This window comes from Manis javanica, chromosome 9, assembly GCF_040802235.1.
Source record: "Manis javanica isolate MJ-LG chromosome 9, MJ_LKY, whole genome shotgun sequence".
NCBI lineage: Eukaryota > Metazoa > Chordata > Mammalia > Pholidota > Manidae > Manis > Manis javanica.
The window spans coordinates 60,129,428-60,148,652 of record NC_133164.1 but is presented as its reverse complement, the minus strand read 5'-3'; the positions used below and the strand labels follow the sequence as shown (position 1 = coordinate 60,148,652).

At 37.3% G+C, this 19,225-nt stretch overlaps 1 protein-coding gene across 10 annotated transcripts in view; it reads right to left on the bottom strand.

Annotated features, from left to right (window-relative positions):
- CEP192 (centrosomal protein 192) overlaps positions 1-19,225 on the bottom strand; it is a 181,615-nt gene that overhangs the window by 159,710 nt on the left and 2,680 nt on the right. For all 10 annotated transcript variants that reach the window (XR_012121089.1, XR_012121091.1, XR_012121090.1 and 7 more), the window contains exons 2-7: positions 14,983-15,150; positions 14,167-14,292; positions 7,042-7,217; positions 4,513-4,562; positions 2,170-2,290; positions 465-613 (exon numbers count right to left, since the gene is read on the bottom strand). Coding sequence is in view for 5 of the 10 variants with exons in the window: in XM_073212683.1 (XP_073068784.1) it covers positions 465-613; positions 2,170-2,290; positions 4,513-4,562; positions 7,042-7,217; positions 14,167-14,292; positions 14,983-15,146 (786 nt within the window). In the remaining 5 variants the exon portion in view is untranslated. The remainder of the gene's footprint in view (positions 1-464; positions 614-2,169; positions 2,291-4,512; positions 4,563-7,041; positions 7,218-14,166; positions 14,293-14,982; positions 15,151-19,225) is intronic.

Genomic DNA, 19,225 nt, shown 5'->3' with positions numbered 1-19,225 from the left:
TAAAGGACATTTTGGAGACAACTGGATAAATGTAAATATGGACTGTAGAGTCATTTAAATTACTATACCAAAGTTAGCTAATAGAACTGTGATTATATAGGAAAATGTCCTTATTCTCAGTAGATAAATGCTGAAATACTGGGGTGAAATGTCTCTGCGACTTACTTTCAAATGATTCAGGAAAAACTTATGGAAGAACAAAGAAAATGCAAAGACAGCAAAATGTTAACAACTGGTTAATCTGAATGAGGGATATATAGATGTTCATGCTATCGTTCTTTAATTTTTCTGTAGGTGAGAGAAAGGTAAGAAGCAGGAAAAGACAGGAAAGGTATTTCTCATCAGCTTGTATCTGGGAAAAAGAGAGTCCAAAGAAAACCAAAAGCTAAATTTATGCCAATATCCAATGAGAGTAGCAATAATTTTCTAATGCCAAATTTCTTTCAATAAAGATAGGAACACACCTGACAAGGATCACTTGTAGGTAACTTAAAATCTTTTTCTGGATGTTCCTGTCCTTCTAGGTCTTCATATATCATTCCTGGAATAGCCAGTTGCTCAAAATAAGCCTCCAAATGATCATCATAAAACTCATCATCATCGATATCATCATCTAATGGTAAAATGGGGAAAAAACAGGACAGGTTTTATGTACTGACCAAAGTATAAATAATTTTTAATCAAAAAGGCTGATAAAACATACGGGTCAATGGTCTATGTGATTTTAACATTTGATGTGAGAAAACTATTATAATTTCAGTCTATAAAATCACTATGAACATTTTAATACAAACTGAGTATTTAACCTTTGTCAGCACAAAAAACAAATCCTAGCATATATCAAAAGTTAGAATATAATAAATGTGAATCTGAGAGCAGTGGGAAAAGGGCAGATCATTCAGAAAATGGTGTGGCAAATCAGTAACTATTAAAAAAGTTTAGATTAGCTTATCATAGGAAAAGTAAAGATAAATTCTAGGTGAATTAATGGTTAAGTATAAAAATGAAACGTTAAACAAATATATGAGCTTGAGGAAGAAGCAATTAAGGAAAAAATAAACAACAAATTGAACACTGATATGTTTCAAAAATACTCAGCCTCCATCAAAACCAAAAAGTTGCAAATAAACAAAGAAACACTAGCAGTGGTTTTCAATGTTCTAACACTCAGCCTGGCAAGGGCAAGTTAAAACTAATGGTATTGTTAAGTTGCTACTGCCTTTCTAAAGGATAGTCTTATGCTCAATAGGAGCCTTAAACATGCTCATAGCCTTTGACTTAAGCTATTTGGCCTTGAAGAATCTAGCCTACTAAAACAAAGTTCTCTACAAATTCAGGTCAACAATTTCCTATCTACAATTCAATAATCCAAAAATATCTAAATACTTTGGCAGCAAAATCTGCCCTGAATTTGTAGTTTCTATTTATCCCACTCAGCTCATCAGGTCTTCAAAGCCATGCACTTGGTCCCTGCCTACTTTTCTGGATTTACTCCCCTATTCAGCCTCCTACAGGTGCGGTACATCTGCCACACAAAACCACTGGCAATAGCCCCAAAACAGTCTGTATGCCCCTACTTTAGGGTGTTTACTGAAGCTGCTCCCCCTTCCTGAAATGTACTTCTCTTCCCATATCTGTTAAGAGCTACCATAGGGCCTTTTCAAGAAAGAGGAAAAGTCGCATCCTCTTTCAATAAAGCGTCAGATATCTTCCTCAATCAAAATTAACTTGTCCCCCTCCTATGATTCCTGCACAATTTGTACTACTGAGATAGGCTTAATATAATTGGAGTTCTGCTGTATGTTGCTTTTCTCACTTAGCCGATCTTTTAGAGAGCAGAGGCTAAATATTTCATTGTGCCCCCTATTTCTTAACACAGTGCATTACACTGAGTGGCACCTAAGGTGACTCCTTTGTACCTTAATGATCCTAAACTGAGGGATGAACATAAATCGTATGTGGACTGACAAACTGAAACAAGTTTTAGAAATCCAATCACTTAACAGAAGGGGCCATTTGAGTGCTGCTGAGTAGGAGGTAAAGGAGGAGGCAAAAAAAAAAAAAAAAAAAAAAAACACAAAAAGCTGGTGTAACAACCATTGCAACAGAGGAGTAGAAAGATGCCAGCAGCAAGGTAAGGACCAGGAAAACATGAGGTACTTTACATACCAGAAGAGTCTTCCAAGCTCGTCAGTGACATAAGTTTCTCATTTTCTAATAAACTAGTATGGCTTAAGTCATCGTTTGGATTCTTATCTTCAAAATGTTTTACAGCATCAGGAATGACAATCTGTAAGAAATAAAATGAGAGAAAGAGGAACACACTCATTGCTTTGAAGACCATAAAACAAGGCTGAAAAAAGGACCACCATGCTCGATATTCACAATTTAGGCAAAGAAGGGCTAGTTGTTTGATATGTATTAACAACTTCATTCTTGCTCCCATGCCACCTCCCTCCCTAGACCCACCCAATAAAACATCCTTAAAATTTAAGGTCTCAGATTATATGAACATACTCAGAGGATCTAGTAATATAGTGAGTATACTAATACACAAATAAATTTGAGCCCAGCACAAATTCAGTTGTGTATTAGGACACTCAAGGCTCAGAATAAAATGAAACATTCCCTTCTAAGTATGGGCTTTATTTCACAATCATATTAAGTATTTAAAAGATAGTACCTAAGAATTAGATTTCAAAAAGCATACTAATTTTTAAGTTAAAAACATGGGCTCTCAATGCAGTTACACTTACAGAGGATGGTGCTGTGTTATGCCTTTGGGGCACCATGGGCTACTACTATTGTGGGATATAAGCTCTTGTTTTTTGAAAATTTTAATTAAAAATTAGGGAAAAATCTGTGTGAGAAAGAATATGTAAAACATTTCTGCCTTTTTAGTCACATCTGCTATTGGAAACTGCACGCACTCTACCATGCTTGGTGCCACACATGGGCCAATGAAACTAAGGACCTTGGAAAACGTCTCTACTGTGATTAAGTAGTGTAACCCATACTGTTTAGACAATGAGACCTACAAAAACATGCCTCCTTCACTGCCTTGGCTTCCAGGACAGTCAAAGGTGGGTCCACAGTCAAATGCAGCCTTGGCACCCCCTCCCACCGAGTCAAGGTTTTCTAATGGATTTATTTCTCTCCTGCCCCTACTTTATCTCCTTCTTATCAAGTACCTCATGTTTGTACACTTGCTCTGCTGCTTTCAAGTTTTATGGTTCCTCTCTTTTATTATCAATGATTACTAATTCTTTTAGGAAACCAATTTTTCAACCATCCTAAGAAAATTAGTTATCTACCATGGGAAATGTTATGTTCTCTCTCTTTAAAAACCATTTTTTCCTAAATGTTCAAGAAATCATGCTTTCTGACTTATACTTGAGGTAAGCATCCCTTACACTTGAAGGTTATGAATGGTTTCATCATGCATATAGAGAAGTTGATAAACATTTTCTGTAAATGGCCAGATAGTAAATATTTCAGGTTTTGCTAGCTATATAGTCTCTGTCCCAACTTCTCAATTTAGCTGTTGTAGCACAAAAGCAGCCATAAACAATACAGACACAAGCATGTCTGTGTTCCAGTAAAACTTTACAAACACAGCAGACTGGATAAGGACAATGAGCTACAGTTTGCCAACCCCAGCCTAAGGAAATAAATCTTTAGGCCCTTTCATAATCACTTTACAAAAATATTCTTAAAAATTATTATGGAAGAGAAAAAAATTACCTTCCCCTTTTATAATTATTAGGAGTTTATATTTTATAACCAACTCAAAAACACAAGACTAGAGGTCTGCAATCCCAGTTCACTGTTTATGTCTATTTGCTCAGCACCCCTACCTTTGAGGAGCCCATCTCTTTTTACTTCATGTGGTCTGAGTGGAGTTCAGTCACATTCCTCTACTGAGGCATATTTGTACACAAATGCACATGTATGTGTGTATACACACACTTAGAAGTATACATAAGGTCCAGGATCATAATCAGTGTTTTATCCCAATGCATACCTGGACACAGTGACTTACTCAGAGCAGGACATAAGACCCAAGAGAGCTCATTAGAGTTGTCTTTTTTTAAAAAAAATTAATTTACCATCAAAGAAAGATCATGCTTTTTTTTTTATTACAAATGTTAAACAAGTGTAAGCTTGGATTGCCTACAAATGAAAACAGCCTCCCTGTTATTCAACAAATTATTGAGTGCCAACTATGTTCCAAGCACTCAAGATACAATAAAAACAAAGAGAAACCCTTTCCTTCATGGAGCCAACATTCTAGAGACTGCCAGCACACAGTGAGGTGGAGACAGTCCTAATGGTCCTGGAGCACACAGCCCCTGGGCCAGCCCTATTCTCAAATTCCTACTCCCTTGAAGCAGTAAGACTTCTGCTATTTACAAATAACTTCTAATATTAGTGTTACTTTGCACTTAAATATATGAAATAGGAATTTTCATCACCTAATAACACTTTAGAAATTGACATGTAAAAGATTACCTTGTTCTTATTATTCATCAATGATGGTAAACAAAAATCAATAGGTGAGTCTGTTTAAAACAAAAACACAAACTGAGTTATTTTATCAACTAAATACCTAAAGCACTTAAAAATAGCAAATTACGAATGTTAGAAATTCCTAATTAATGAATTAAACATTTTCCCTTTAAATGGAATAAGGCATTTTAAAATGATCATATAAAAACCTATAGTCAGTTAAATTAAAAAAACGTTAGGATTGAAGTGTGAAAAACTATACACATGCCAACAAATATGAATATGAATCTGATCAAGCCTTTAAAGCTAACTTCTGTTTTATAGAGGGTATGGGGAAGAGAGAACAAGAAAAATGACACTATGAGTAAGCAGACTGACAAATCCAAATAGTGGGACAATCTACAGGGTGACTGATTTAGCTTTTCTCAGTAAGATACCAACTTAAAAGACACAAGAAATGTACTGTATCATAATATAACCTTCCTTGGACCCCAATTCAAGCAAACTAAATTGAATATGAATTAGAGTGCTTTATATTAATGAAAGAGTTGTTAAGTTTGTTAGCAGTGTTAAAAGCACTGTTGTCATTAAGAAAGTGTCCCTATTTTTAGAGATGCATACTAAAATACGGAGTTTAAAATGATATCTGGAATTTTAAAATATCAGGAAAAAAAGTAACAAAAATATAAATAAAGAGATGAAGAAAATACAACAAAATCTTATTCTAACTGAAACTGTAGAATAGACACATGGGGAGTTTTTTTTAACTGATATAAAATTTATATACCATAAAATCAAGCTTTTAAAGTGTACAATTCAGTGGTTGTACACCATTATCACTCTTTAATTCCACAATATTTTCATCATTCCAGAAAGAAACACTGTACCCATTAGCAGTCATTCCCCATTCTCCTATAGCAGACACTAATCTACTTCTGTCTTTATGAATTAGCCTATTCTGTATCTATAGATTTACCTATGGATAACTGTAAATCAGATAGATGTGGCCTTTAGTGTCTGTCTGCTGCTTTTATTTAGCACAGTGTTTTTAAGGTACAGATCAATACTCCACTCTTTTTTTTGGCTGAAGAGTAACTAGTACGGCCAATTGTATAGCCATACTACATTTTGTTTATCCAATCATCAGTTGATGCAGATTTCAGTTGTTTCTACTTTTTGGCTATTGTGACTGTTGTTATAAACATCCATGTGCAAGTTGTTGTGTGAACACATGATTTCACTTCTCTTGGGTATACACCTAGAACTGAAATTGCTGGGTCATATGGTAACTGACATTCTGAAGACCAAACTGTTTTCCTGGTTTCCACCGCAGCTGCACCATTTTACATATCCACCAGCAATGAATGAGGGTTTCAATTTCTCCACATCCTTATCAACACTTGCTATTTTTCACCTTTTGATTATAGCTATTCTAGAAGGTGTGAAGTAGCATCTCTTGGTTTTGATTTGCATTTCTCTGATGACTGAAGATGTTAAGCATCTTTTCATGTGTTTATTGTCCATTTTTAGAACTTCTTTAGAGAAATGTCTTGAAATCCTTTGTCCATTTACATTACTGGATTGTCTTTTTATTAAGTTTTAAGACTTCTTTATACATTCTGGATGCTAGTTCCTTATCATATGTATGATTTGCAAATATTTTCTCCCATCTTTAGGTTGCCTTTTCACTGACTTGACAGAGTCTTTTGAAGCACAAATTTTCAATTCTGAATTCTAATTTATTTTTTCTTTTATTCCTTGCAAGTGAGGAGTTAACACTATTTCTCTCTACTTTCATACATATTTAACATCTTTCATCAAGACAAATACAAATACCCCTTAAAGTTTTTAAGTTAAACTTATAAATGTGCATTCTTTCTCAATCTTATAATATGGGCTCACACAAGGCCTTCTAAGTACTGAACCACAGCTTATGTTGCTACATAAGCCTATGAATACAGTTTTCAATTTCTAGTTTTGACTTCTTTAAAGGAAATACAACAGAGTACTTAAAAGCAATCTGACAGCAGAAGCCTATAAATTTATTAATTTTACAATTTCCCCCACATTTTTATAGTTTATTTCCCAGATGTAATTTGACAAATGACTCCAAAGTGTTCAACTTGGTTTTCTTAAAAGCAATTTCTTTTGGAATTTATAATTCACCAATTTATATAAAAATAAGTTCAGGAATAAAAATGACTGCTGATAAGAAACAAATTAGTCGGTGGGGGAAATGTGAAAGATGTATTAGAAACAATCTCGTCTTGGACATAAAGTGTACTGTGGCCATCAGACAACATGATTTCCAAAGGAAAGGTGATTTCAGCTTAATCAGTAAAGACAATTGAGAGATTAATAAGAGACTTTCACCTATAAAAGCAGTATTATAAACATATTAATAGGTAAGTATTAAATGCCAAACCAAAGCATTTTCAGTTTACTGACTATAGCTTAAGATAAATACCAGTTCAAAGAGAAATAAAAGATTAAAATACACACATTAAGAAATAATTTCTAATGGTTCAGTACCTTGTACTTGTTCCAGTGGTAAAATCTTATCAAAAGGCTCTTGGCTCTGAAGGGATTTTGCAGTTTTTGCTTCCTCCTGTTCTGTTCTTGCTACATCACTTTGAAAAGCTGACTCTTTGAGGACAGCATCTGACAAATGTTGGCTTTCTATATAGTTCTTTTTCTTAGAGATAGAACTTTTTATTAGGAAACAGAAAAATGATGAAATATTGGTTACCTTGGGTAAATCTACGAAATATCCATTGATCAGCTGCATATTTCATCTCTCAAAAAGGAAAAAATGGATACAGGGAAAAGAAACATTTTTGGGAATAGCCAGAAACTGCAAATGGTAACACTGTGGGTGTCCTTGGACTGCACCATCATTTGGGGTCCAACGATGTACAATCCACCAAAACCAAATATAGTATTATATTGCTACTCTGCATCTGAAGTGATAAAAACAAGTTATTTTTCTTTCCCAAATAAGTATTCCTTACTTTATAAACAAGATAGACCTAAAGGATACTGGTATATTTGCCAAACAGCTAATTCTCTGAATTACTAAATGCTTGAAAGCTTTACTTTTAGCACCTGATACAGTTATTGTCCCCATTTTTCTATCTACCACTGTTGTTTTATATATGAATGAAAATGTTCTTCCTTAAAAGCAATTTTCCTCCCCACCTACTGCAAAAGCTCTGGGGTCCACTGTAGCTCACCACAGCCATTTCATGAGCAAGAAGAGGGGTACGGTAGAACTTCAAGAAAAAGCCTCTAAATGCAGGAAATCCATCATGTGACAAGCTGGTACCTAGGGCCAAATTTAAATCTGACCAAAATGGATGAAAATAAAACAGCCCCTCTATATATTCCAGTCCTAACCCTTTGTGCCTGAGAACTCCCAAATCTAATTTACCTCCCAGTTCTGTCTCTTTACAAGGCTGTAATAACATAGAAAGCCTTTATCATTCACAGGTAGATACAGGAAAGTTTCACCTCAATAAAATAGAAGCTGAGTAAAAGAAGAGCAGGAGTAGGTGGAAAGACTCTAAGTGAATATAAAGTCATGTAGGAAAGACAGAAGGAAAAAGGGGTGTGGGTGAACAGCAAAGGAGACCATCAACAAAACAAAAATGCAGCCTACTGAATGGAAGAAGATATCTGTAAATCATAAAACTGATAAGGAGTTAGCAGTCAAAATACATAAAGAAGTCATACAACTCAATAGCAAAAAAAGATCTGATTAAAAAATGGCCAAAAGATCCAAACAGCCATTTTTCCAAAGATGACGCACAGATGGACAACAGACACATGAAAAGATGCTCAATATCACTAACCATCAAAGAAAAACAAATCAAAACCACAGTAAGATATCACTTCACACCTGTTAGAATAACTATTACCAAAAAGATGTGAAATAACAAGTGTTGGTTTGAATGTGGAGAAAAGGGAACCTTCAAGCACTGCTGGTAGAAATGTAAAGTGATGGAGCTACTATGGAAAACAGTATGGAAGTTCTTCAAAAAATTAAAAGTAGAACTACTATATGATCCAGCAACTCCACTTACAAATATTTACCCAAAGAAAATGAAAACATTATTTTGAAAAGATATGTGTATCCTATGTTCACTGCAGCATTATTTACAATAGTCAAAATACAGGAAACCTAAGTGTCCATTGATGGAGAGTGAATAAAGAAGACGTGGTACAGATATACAATGGGGAATTACTAAGCCATAAAAAAGAAAGGAAATCTTGTCATTTGCAACAACATGGATGGGCCTGGAGGGCATTTGTTAAGTAAAATAAGTTGGAGAAAGACAAATACTGTATGATCTCATTTAGATATGAAATCTAAAATCAAAGACAAAAATTCCAAGCTCAGATTCAGAAAACAGCCTGGTGGTTCCCAGAGGGAGGGGTGGGAGTGGGAGAAATGGGTGAAGTGGGTCAAAGGCACAAATTTCCAGTAATAAAATAACTAGGATGTCATACACAGCATGCTGACTATAGTAAAAACTATACAGCATATTTAAAGTTGCTAAGAGAGTAAATCTTAAAAGTTCACATCACAAGAAAAAAATAATTTGTAATTATGCATGGTGATGGATGTTAGGTAGACTTACTGTGGTGGTCATTTCCTAACAAATATCAGATCATTATGTTGTACACCTGAAACTAATATATGTCAATTATATCTCAATTAAATAGAGAATGGGAGAGAAAAAGACAACAAAAGTCCCTTTGTGACATATTTTTAAAAAAAGGAGTATGGGGAGGTAAGGTGGTAACATAAAAGTTAAAAAAAAAAGTCAGAACATCTAGGTTTTCATATTTTAAAGCCTCCACCCAAGAAAAGTGTGACCATTAGACCTTCAAGTAACAGACAGACAATGAAAGGCACCGTAAATTCACCAACAATCCTAAAAAATCTACCTCCTCGAACCTAATCCCTTGTTTTTATTAGCTTATCAAAATTTTTCAAATTAAGTCATACGCTTCAAGTACAAGTGGCAAAAGCAATTTCCAGGAGTCCATGAGAATAAATAATAGTAAGAATATTCACAAAAGTGAAGCAATCTGGATAATAACCACCAGTCCTAACCCAAGCTTACCTCAGATTCTCGAATCTAGAAATCAGATGGGATGTACAGGAGAAAAGAGATCTGTGGTCCCAAAAAAAGAACAAAAGGTCCCAAAAGCAGAAAACAAATCTGCCAGGAAGAACCACAGAAATGTTTCCTGACTGCAGTCAGAAAGCAGACAGGAGAGAGCACTGACTGAAAGTCCATCAGCTGACCATGCCACGCAGCGCTCCACTCCTGCCCCCAACCCACACGAACCAAAATCAGTGTCAGTACGACACTGAACACCTAGGAAGGTTCGTCACCAGACAAGGCACACTATGTCTGCACAGATGAAAGCCATGGTTGTGGCAGCAGATCAGAATAAAGCATTAAATACATACTTGGCATGAATTTAAGACCCCCCAGCCTGCTCAGTCTAAAATGAAGCCAGCCAGAAATGGTGTCCCACTCACACAAGACCTAATGGAAATGAGACCTGGATACCCAACAGCCGAGGATGCCCACACTAGCAACCTATAAGACAGCCACAAATCAGACACAGGCAGAGAGCAGCTCAAGAGAGAAAAATTAAGATGAACAAACTAAACAAATAATCCCAGAGAAAGAAATTCATAGAAGTTTGAAAAATGTCAATTAGAATCCTCAGAGACATTCAAGTAGCTATTACATCCAGGAAAAGAGACCCTTATTATAAAAAACAAACGACCTGAAAAAAAACTCTCAAAACTATGATTGCCAAGTGACTTAAAAGAAGGGAGAAGGGAATGATAGGGAAAAAATTAGGAACTTATATAGAATGTGACTTTTTTGCAATGAAATAAAAAAATAAGAAAAACAATGGAAATAGATCATCCCAGGCAGCCCAAAGTAATAGTTTCAGAAAGAGAAGGGAGAAAAACAGAAAATTACCAAAGTACTAATTATCTTCAATGAAAGCACACAAGTCTCTGGATTGACAGAATTTAGTAGGTCCAGTACAAAACATCCCCCCACGACTCCCCAAAGGACTCAGGGAAGACCGTAAAAGTTTCTAGAGAGAAACAGTTCAGATACAAAGGATCAAGTATCCAAATGACATTGGGCTTCTTATTCTATGTAGCAATGTCTCCAAAATTTTGTAAATTATTCTCATCCTTACATTCTATACTCAGGTAAAATATTAATTAATTTTAAAGTAAGAAGAATATTTGACAAACATAAATCCCACGCTTCCCCAGAAGGAGACACTGTAGCTGTTGCTCTTGCGGGGACCAAGACCGTGGCTCTGCAGGCTGTGGACCCTCCATCACAGGAGACATAGGAAGCCCGCACACTTACACTAACAGCCGAGGTCTTCAGATTACTCAACCGAAGTGCCTCTACCCAGCAGGAGTCAGTCAGCACTGTGTCTACACCCTACTCACCAGGCCTCCTATCTTCCATTAACAGGGGCTAACAGGAGTACCTCCCCAACTGGCTGGCCTCCATCAAAAAGAGACAAGGGATTCCTTACAATATTCTCCTTCCACCCCCACATCATTGAATCCATTGAATCAGTGGGACTAGCTTCATGCTGCCCTTTGTTCCTATCTTTCTTGTCCTGAAAGAAGCCTAGGACTGCTTATTGCTGGCATTCTAAGCCCCCAAAGATTGCATATCCTCTCTCTTCCTGACAACAAACCCTTCTTCTGTGCCCTCTAAAAGGTACAGTGCTAAATTGGCAAAATCTGGCTAACTCAAGAATTTAGCCCCTTCTCTGAACATTCCTTTCACCTGACTGCTTTAAGAAAAATGTGGGTATGCTATGAGGACATTGCTTCCCCTACACTGTCAAATGGACACTGCTGTCTCTCCCACAGCCACCATGGCGCTAGGTGTGGAGGTGGAGTATGTATGTCTCCAGCAGTGTCTCCTCAGGACAACGTCCAGTCACTCTCCCTAAAGACTCCAAGCTTGGGAACCCTACAACCCACTCAGGTCATCTGCCTCTAGTCCTTTAACCCCACCCAAGCCGCCATCCACCCGTACTGCCACATGGTATTCTCCTCACCCTTTTGATAGCTTCTCCTCATCCTTAACCTAAATCCCATGGCCAGTCATCATTCATCCTCAACTCCCTTGTCCCTTACTGCCTTCATCAGACAAGAAGCCTACTTAAAACCAGCTCTCTACTTACTCCTGCAGCTGAATGAGATTGAAGAAAACACCACAATCACACTGAGCTGTCTCACACTATTTGCATGACCATGACCCTCCAGTGGGGCTCCTGATGCTGTCTGACCATCCCACTATTTCCCTAGACTGCTTACTTTCCCACATTCCCAAATGACTGTTTCACTCTTCTTCAAACCATGAGCTCCTCTTCCACCACCTCACTGCGTGGATGGAATGTGGAAATGTGAGTAGGGGAAGCAATGTCCTCATGGCATGCTTCCTACTTCACTGAAAACCCTGATGCACTGCAAAGACAATGTCTATAGATTGTTAGCACCACATATACCCATGTACTCCCCCTCCCAACTGTTAACACAGAGGAATCAGCCCTGGTCCCATGCCTCTATCATTTCCTCCACTCACCTTATATCCTAGTCTCTCTTATTTATGCAGACTTTGTTCCAGAAATTTTCTTCATTTACATAAACTTAACCTTTCCAGGACATCATTCCTATTACCATGTATACAGTAACTTATCCCCCCACAGAAACCAGAAAAGCTTCTTTGATCCAGTACACCCACCAGCTATCACAGATCATTTCTCTGCTCTCTTCTATGCAATATTCCACAAGCTGTCTGCAGTCTCCAATGTTAACCCCCCATCCTTTCTTAAGCTCACTTTACTACACTATCGTGCCTCTCTCTGCTCCCACCAAAACCACTGGTCAGGATTACCAATGACCCAACCTATGCTAATACCAATGGTCATGTCTTAGTCCTCACGTAATTTGACCCTCTCTTGTTTTACATGTTCTTCATACAGCTTCCAAGACAGCGTCTCTTCCTTCCTCTGATCACCTGTTCTTTGTCTCTCTGTCTGCCCCTCCTCTCTCTGGCATCTTTGTGTTGGAGTGCCCCAAACATCAAGCCTTGATGCTCCTCTCTTCTCCATCTACTGTACTCCCTTGATAGTCCAACCTTCTGAATGGTCTTTCTGCTCTAGTATTGCCTCCCAACAATCTAGTGGACACATGGTAGCCAGAGTCAGCCTTTTGAAACACAGTTTAGATGGAGCCCTCGAATGGTTTTCCATCTCACTCCAGGTCTGAGTCCAAGTCCTTGCTCAGCCCACTGCAGCTTCCATCCTACTCTCTGAACATGCTGGGTATGCTCCTACCTGAGTGCCTTCATGCTGGTTGCCCACTCCACCTGAAATCCTCTTCCTCTTCACATCCTCATGGCTAACTCCCTCCTTTGATCTCTGTTCATGTCTCAGGCCTCCTCAATGAGACCCACGCTGACCATACCCACCAGCCTTCCTAATAACTCTTGTTAACATGTTCTATTTTTCCTAGCACTTTTCCCTTCTAATATACTATAAAACTGCATAAAAGACTATTTTAATGTCTTTTTGTTTAATGTCTGTTTAGGTATTTCCTCACCACTTAGAGAAGTACCTGGCATATAAACGGCAATCGAAATACACTTTGAGTGAATACATAGAGTTAACATCTTTAATATACAGAAAGCACTTGTATCTAAGTGTTACCAAGAGGCAATTCACAGTAAAAATATCAGTAATGTATAAACATTTCAATCCCATAAACACTCTATTATGAATTCAAATAGAAAACTTTAAGACTGCCTATCATACCACCATCAAGAGACAATCATTATTTTTATTTTGGTTTTAAGTCTTCTTTCTTCTGTGCATTTATGCATGTGTACATTTTTCTCCTTCTAAAATCAAAGATTAAAATAATACCAAAAGTCAGGGAGGACTCAGAGAAGTAGGCATTCTCCCATACATCTTCTAGTGGGAGTGTAAACTGGCGCAAGTCTTCTGAAGAGCAATGTGATCATTAGTAACAGTCTTTAAAATTAAATATTCTTAATTCAGCAATTTCAATCTTAGGAATTTATCTGAATAAAATCATCTGCAAGTTGTGCAAAATGTATGGATAAAGAAATTCATTAAATCTTTAATAGCAAAATTCCAATCTAAATCCCTAACATGGTACAGCCACTAACATTGAGATTTACCCCTATTAATTATTGTTGAAAGATGAGCACATATATTTTTTAAAGTTATAAACCATGTGTATGGTTTAATTCTATTTTTGTAAAAAAGACTTAATACATATAGATACACGTACATGTGCATAAAAAAGTCTGAAAACTATAAATAAAAAGATGATCAATGGCTATTCTCTAGTCAGTGGGGTTACACACCTTTGTCTTCAAGCAATACTATTTTTTTAGAATCAGAAGACGTGTTTTGAAAGACTAAAAATGTGATTAAAATCATAGAAAAACTCTTAAAGATTCATCGCATTAATCAGAGACACAATCACACTTTCATTTTCCACAAGAACTGAGTGAGTTTTAACACAATGAAAGCAAGATGAAGGTATGAACTTACTCATCATCCTGGAAGCTAAGGTGTAACCTCTGCTGTGGTTCAGCTTCACTCTGGCAACTAGGAGATAACTCAGATGGAATTGAAAACCTCCCTTCTACTAAATAAGATGCCTGGATATCAGCATACCTACACAAAAGAGTTGTTTTAATTGTTAATAATTAAATTATGCATATTTAAAATTCACCATGAGATTAGGGCTGCAGGATTATAAAACCAACCACCAGGGGGTAAAAACAAATAGGGCTCCCATGTTGAAAACCATCATCCTATGTGCAAAGCACTGTAATTATGAGCATCAATAAGGAGTATGTCTTAAACAAGAGACAGAGAAATCTTAAAACTAAAAGAGTCTTTAGAAAATTACTACAACTTCTTCATTCCAAAGGTAAAGATGATCTCCTTACCAAATGTTTAGTTTAGAAAGACAGGACAGTGCTTAGTTAGACATTTAAGCATGGACAAACTTTATACAATACACAAGACAGGTGAGCTATACACATCACACATGAAGATACAACTCAAAGTACCAGCCCCCAGTAAGGCTGAACTATACAAATCCAAAACATTGTGGACAAACACAGGAAAAACATTTAGTAGACCAAAAGATCACTGGTGCTCAATCCCAAAGACACCCACCCACCTCTGAAAGGCAGTGGGATAGGGAAAGAGGGAGTAAGGGTTTTTTCTGTGTTAATTTTAAATATATGGTCATCTTCTTCAGATAAAGCAAAAGCTCAAACTTGGCTGAGAAATTTTACAGAGGTACACAGGCTTTATAGACCTTAAGAAAAAATCATTAGTTCAAATAATTCTTACCTGTTATCAGTGCCGGAACTATTTCTAGCAAGTGTTGACACAGCAACAGGCAAGCCAAGATTTGAAGAAAGAGTGACGTTTTCCAAAATACCGCTGTTACCAACTAATGAATTGGTTAAAAAGCTAGGAAATGACTCTTCAGCTATACCTCGAAAATCTTCCATCTCTCTGAAACAATAAAAGTATTTTTACAAGTCAAATATTACTATAAAACTCTTTCAAATGATTAAGAGGACAAGTCTTCTAAGTCTTACAAAAGTGATAAATTGGAGAAACCATTTTTTTCAAACAGCACTAAGAAGGGATATGAACAGCAAGCATTCTGAGGTTAACAAAATTCTCAGAACACTTTGATACTTTATAGTTGAGAATATAAACATCAAAGTATCTTCTTATAATTAACAAAATACAAAACATCTTAATTTACTCTTGGATGGCTGAAATGGAGCCCAATTTTAGACTCCATAATTTCATGGGATCTCAGTCCTCATCTTCTCTTACCTCACAGTATGGGACTCATACTCCTTCCTATAGACATACTGTCTTCACTGGCTTCCAAGACGTAGCTGTATGGGTTCTCCAACTTCACCAGTTGCTGTTTTTCCTTCTCCATGGCTGGTTCCTCCTATCTCCTGGACCCCACACAGAGAAGGCTCCAGGGCCTACTCCTGGACCTCTTCCAGCCACCCACCCTCTCCAGGTAATTATCCTCAGTTTCAAAGTCTTAGATACCATATGAAATTTCCATCTCCAGCCTGGATCTCTTCTTTGAACCTCAGATACTCAACTACCTCCTTGACATTCTCACTTTAGATATCTAATGGGCACCTAAAATGTGAATTCTGATTCCACCTCATTTCAACTCCCTCAGGAAAAGCCTACTCTTCAGTCTTCCCCACAGAGAAAAAGACAACTCCATACTCTAGTTGCTCAAACTACAAACCTTAGTCATTAATGACAAGCACACACCCCTGCAATATGCAATCCCTAAATAAATCCCAATGACTGTATCATAACAATAAAACCAGAGCCTGCCATTTCTCACAACTCCACTGCTACCACCTTGGTCAAGTCACTGCCACCTCTGGTCTGGATACCCACTGCAACAGTCTTCTGTCTCCAGGTCCCATCCTCTAGTCTATTCACCTCATATTAAAGTTGCCTCTGTAAAATATCAGCTACTGTAGCTCAGCTCAAAAGCCTCCACTGGCTTCTTGTCTTATTCAGAGCAAAAGTCAATCCTTCTAATGGGTAATGAGGAGAACCTGAACAATCTTGGGCCCTATCTCTTGCTCCTCTCCTACTCACCCCAGTCATCCTAATCATCCTGCTGTCCCCAAACCACACAAAGGCTTCAGAGCCTGCACCCTTACCACCTCTGCCCAGCACATGGTTATCCTCACGTCCTGCTCCTTTGCTTCTTCAGGTCTTTGTTTAAATCCACTTACCATCATGTCCTCCCTCATCAACCTGGATCGTCTAGCATGGTGCTCCTGTCTCTTTGCTCTGCTCTCTTTTTCTGTAATACTGACCACCATCTAGCAAGCCATGTAATTCACCTGTTTAACTTTTTCCCCACAGTAGAATGTAAGCTCCACAAAGACAGAGACTTGGCTATTTTACCACTGAGTTCCTATCTAGAGAAGTGCCTTGCACAAAGCAGACCCTCCATAAACTTGTTGAATAAATTAATGTTTTCAAACTATGTCAATACACAACAAATTTCTCACCAACTATCATATAAGCACCTCTGCTCAGATCATGCCCCAGCACTTTCCTCTCTTCAATATTTCTATTTCTTCTTCTTCATGTTCAAAATTCTTTCACATTAGGATGGAGGAGGTGGGAAACCTGTTCCCATCCCATCATTTTTAGTTCTAGCCAAGCACCTTAGAAGAATCCAAAATTATTATTACATCTCACTTAACACCTTCTTCCCCTGTCTGCTCCTTATAAGTTAGGGATACCCAGGATTCTGACCTGGTCTATGTCATGCACTGTACATCTCATACAATAGGGGACACAAATTCAAAAGCCTTCAGGCACAAAACCTGTCAGACCATAGGACTCTAAGATAGACTAAAATCAACTGGAAATTACAGACCCCACTTAAGCCCATTTAAATTCAATAAAAACACTATCAGTAGAGCCCACTCTGGAGGGCAAATGTGTGTGTTCAAAACACACTCTGTATGATTCTGCATCTTTCTGTTTCTGCTACTGCAACACTACCCTACTGAAGGGTACCCTAACCAGTCTCCACACTTCTATTCTTGCCATTCTACAATGAATTATCCACACAGCAACCAAAAGGACTGTTAAATATAAGTCACATATCATACTCCTATAGAAACCTTCAATTTTCATCTTCATCTCCAACCCTTCTCAGGCTCACTCACCATACACTGGCTTTTCAGTTCCTAACACCCAAATCCACCCCTACCTCAGGGCCTAGGATACTCCTTTGGAACTCTACAAGGCTAGCTCCTTCCTGACTTTCACCTCAATTTAAATGTCACCTTAAGAGGTGATTCTTATCATGAGTCAAATGTAACCCCACAGTCTATCACAACTGTTTATTTTAACTAACTTTTTATTTGTCTTCTTCCACTAAAAAGATTGCTCCTTAAGAGAATGGGCCTTGCTTATCTGTCCATCAATCACTCTTTCCTGACACTGATAATGCCTAGCACCTAGTAGGCACTCAAATATTTGTGAAATAAATGAATGACTGGCAACATTCTCAGTGGGTGGCCCCATCTTCGACGTCAGATGATCAGTTTCTTGGGAACATGGCTATCTTGTTCACCCATACATTCCCAGTAACTGATACAGAGTTGGGAGTATGAGTTGAAAGAAATAATCTATATCCTCTAGCTATCTAGCTGACATACACTATCTCTTCTATTATCAAGTAATGTACTAAGTACTATATACATTTCTTTAATCCCTGCATCAAATCTGCAAGGGAGCCATTTTCCTTACTAGGGAGGAAACTGAAGCCAAGAGGGAATTAAGAGACTTTTCCAGGCCACATAGTGTAAGTGGGAGAGAGGATTCACACCAGGCCAAGTCTGGCCCCAGAGTATTCTTTCCTTTTCACTCATGGCATCTCCCTCTGCAAATCACATTCAGCCTCTGCCTCTGCCTCTAGCTTGAGCTCTAGATTCATATTTCCAAATAGCTCTCTAATATCTATCTACCTTACCCTTGACAGCTTCTCAAGTAGTACAAAGTCAAAAAATACAAAACCAAATTCATTGCCATTCCTCTGTCCACTCTTCCTGTTATCTTTAAGTTTTGACCTATGTTATCCCTATTCTCTTGCTATATAAGCCAGACACCTGGGACCATTCTGATCCCTTATGCTCTCTCAACTAGTTATCAAATTTGAATGCTTCTAACTCCAAGTATATCTTTGGAGCAGAGACACATTTCTATATTCCCAACAACTGCCATCCATCACATTTTAATCTAAACTATTGCACAAGTCTTCCAACTAGCCTCCACACATCTAGTCATGTAATTACTAAGTTATTTGTTCATTTACAGATATATAAACCACATTAAAATATATACCATGCTCTTTAAGGTTTATCCTTATTGAAGAGTCCAATCCAAAAAAATTCAGGTATTAAGCAAAAATACATCATGCAGCAATCATTATCAAACAGAAACCCTTAAAGAGACTCTACTCAGACATTGGGAATGCAAAAATAATAAGACAGCTCCCCTGAGGGAGCTGAGAGCTGATGAGCCCTATTATAATACACAGTGTTAATTAAGTACTTGGATAGAGCTTTGCTATGGATGCAATAGTAACATAACACAGCAGAAGATTCCTCAAAATGTAATCCAATACTCAGTTCCTTTTGTTTCCAGAAAGCATTATATTTGTTTTAAATCATCCATGGACATACCACATTCCTAAAGCCTTCCTAGAAGGAAAAATTTCCTAACTTCCTTCTGTACTGCATTACCTACCCCTTCCCTCCATCACCTAACTGAAGACAATATAATGTATTTCCTTTTACTATATTTGAACTAAGTAGCTATCTTTGGGATTTCTCTTGCTATTTCTTTAAAGAAGTAACCTCAAAATTTCACATTTGAGTTTACTAATATTTAATTCCTATAATTACATTTCTGGATATATAAAATATCACTTACTGTAGTAGTTAGTTGAAGGTCTACATGTACAATTAAACATTTTCAAAAGTATATGCTGTCAAACTTTCCCAAC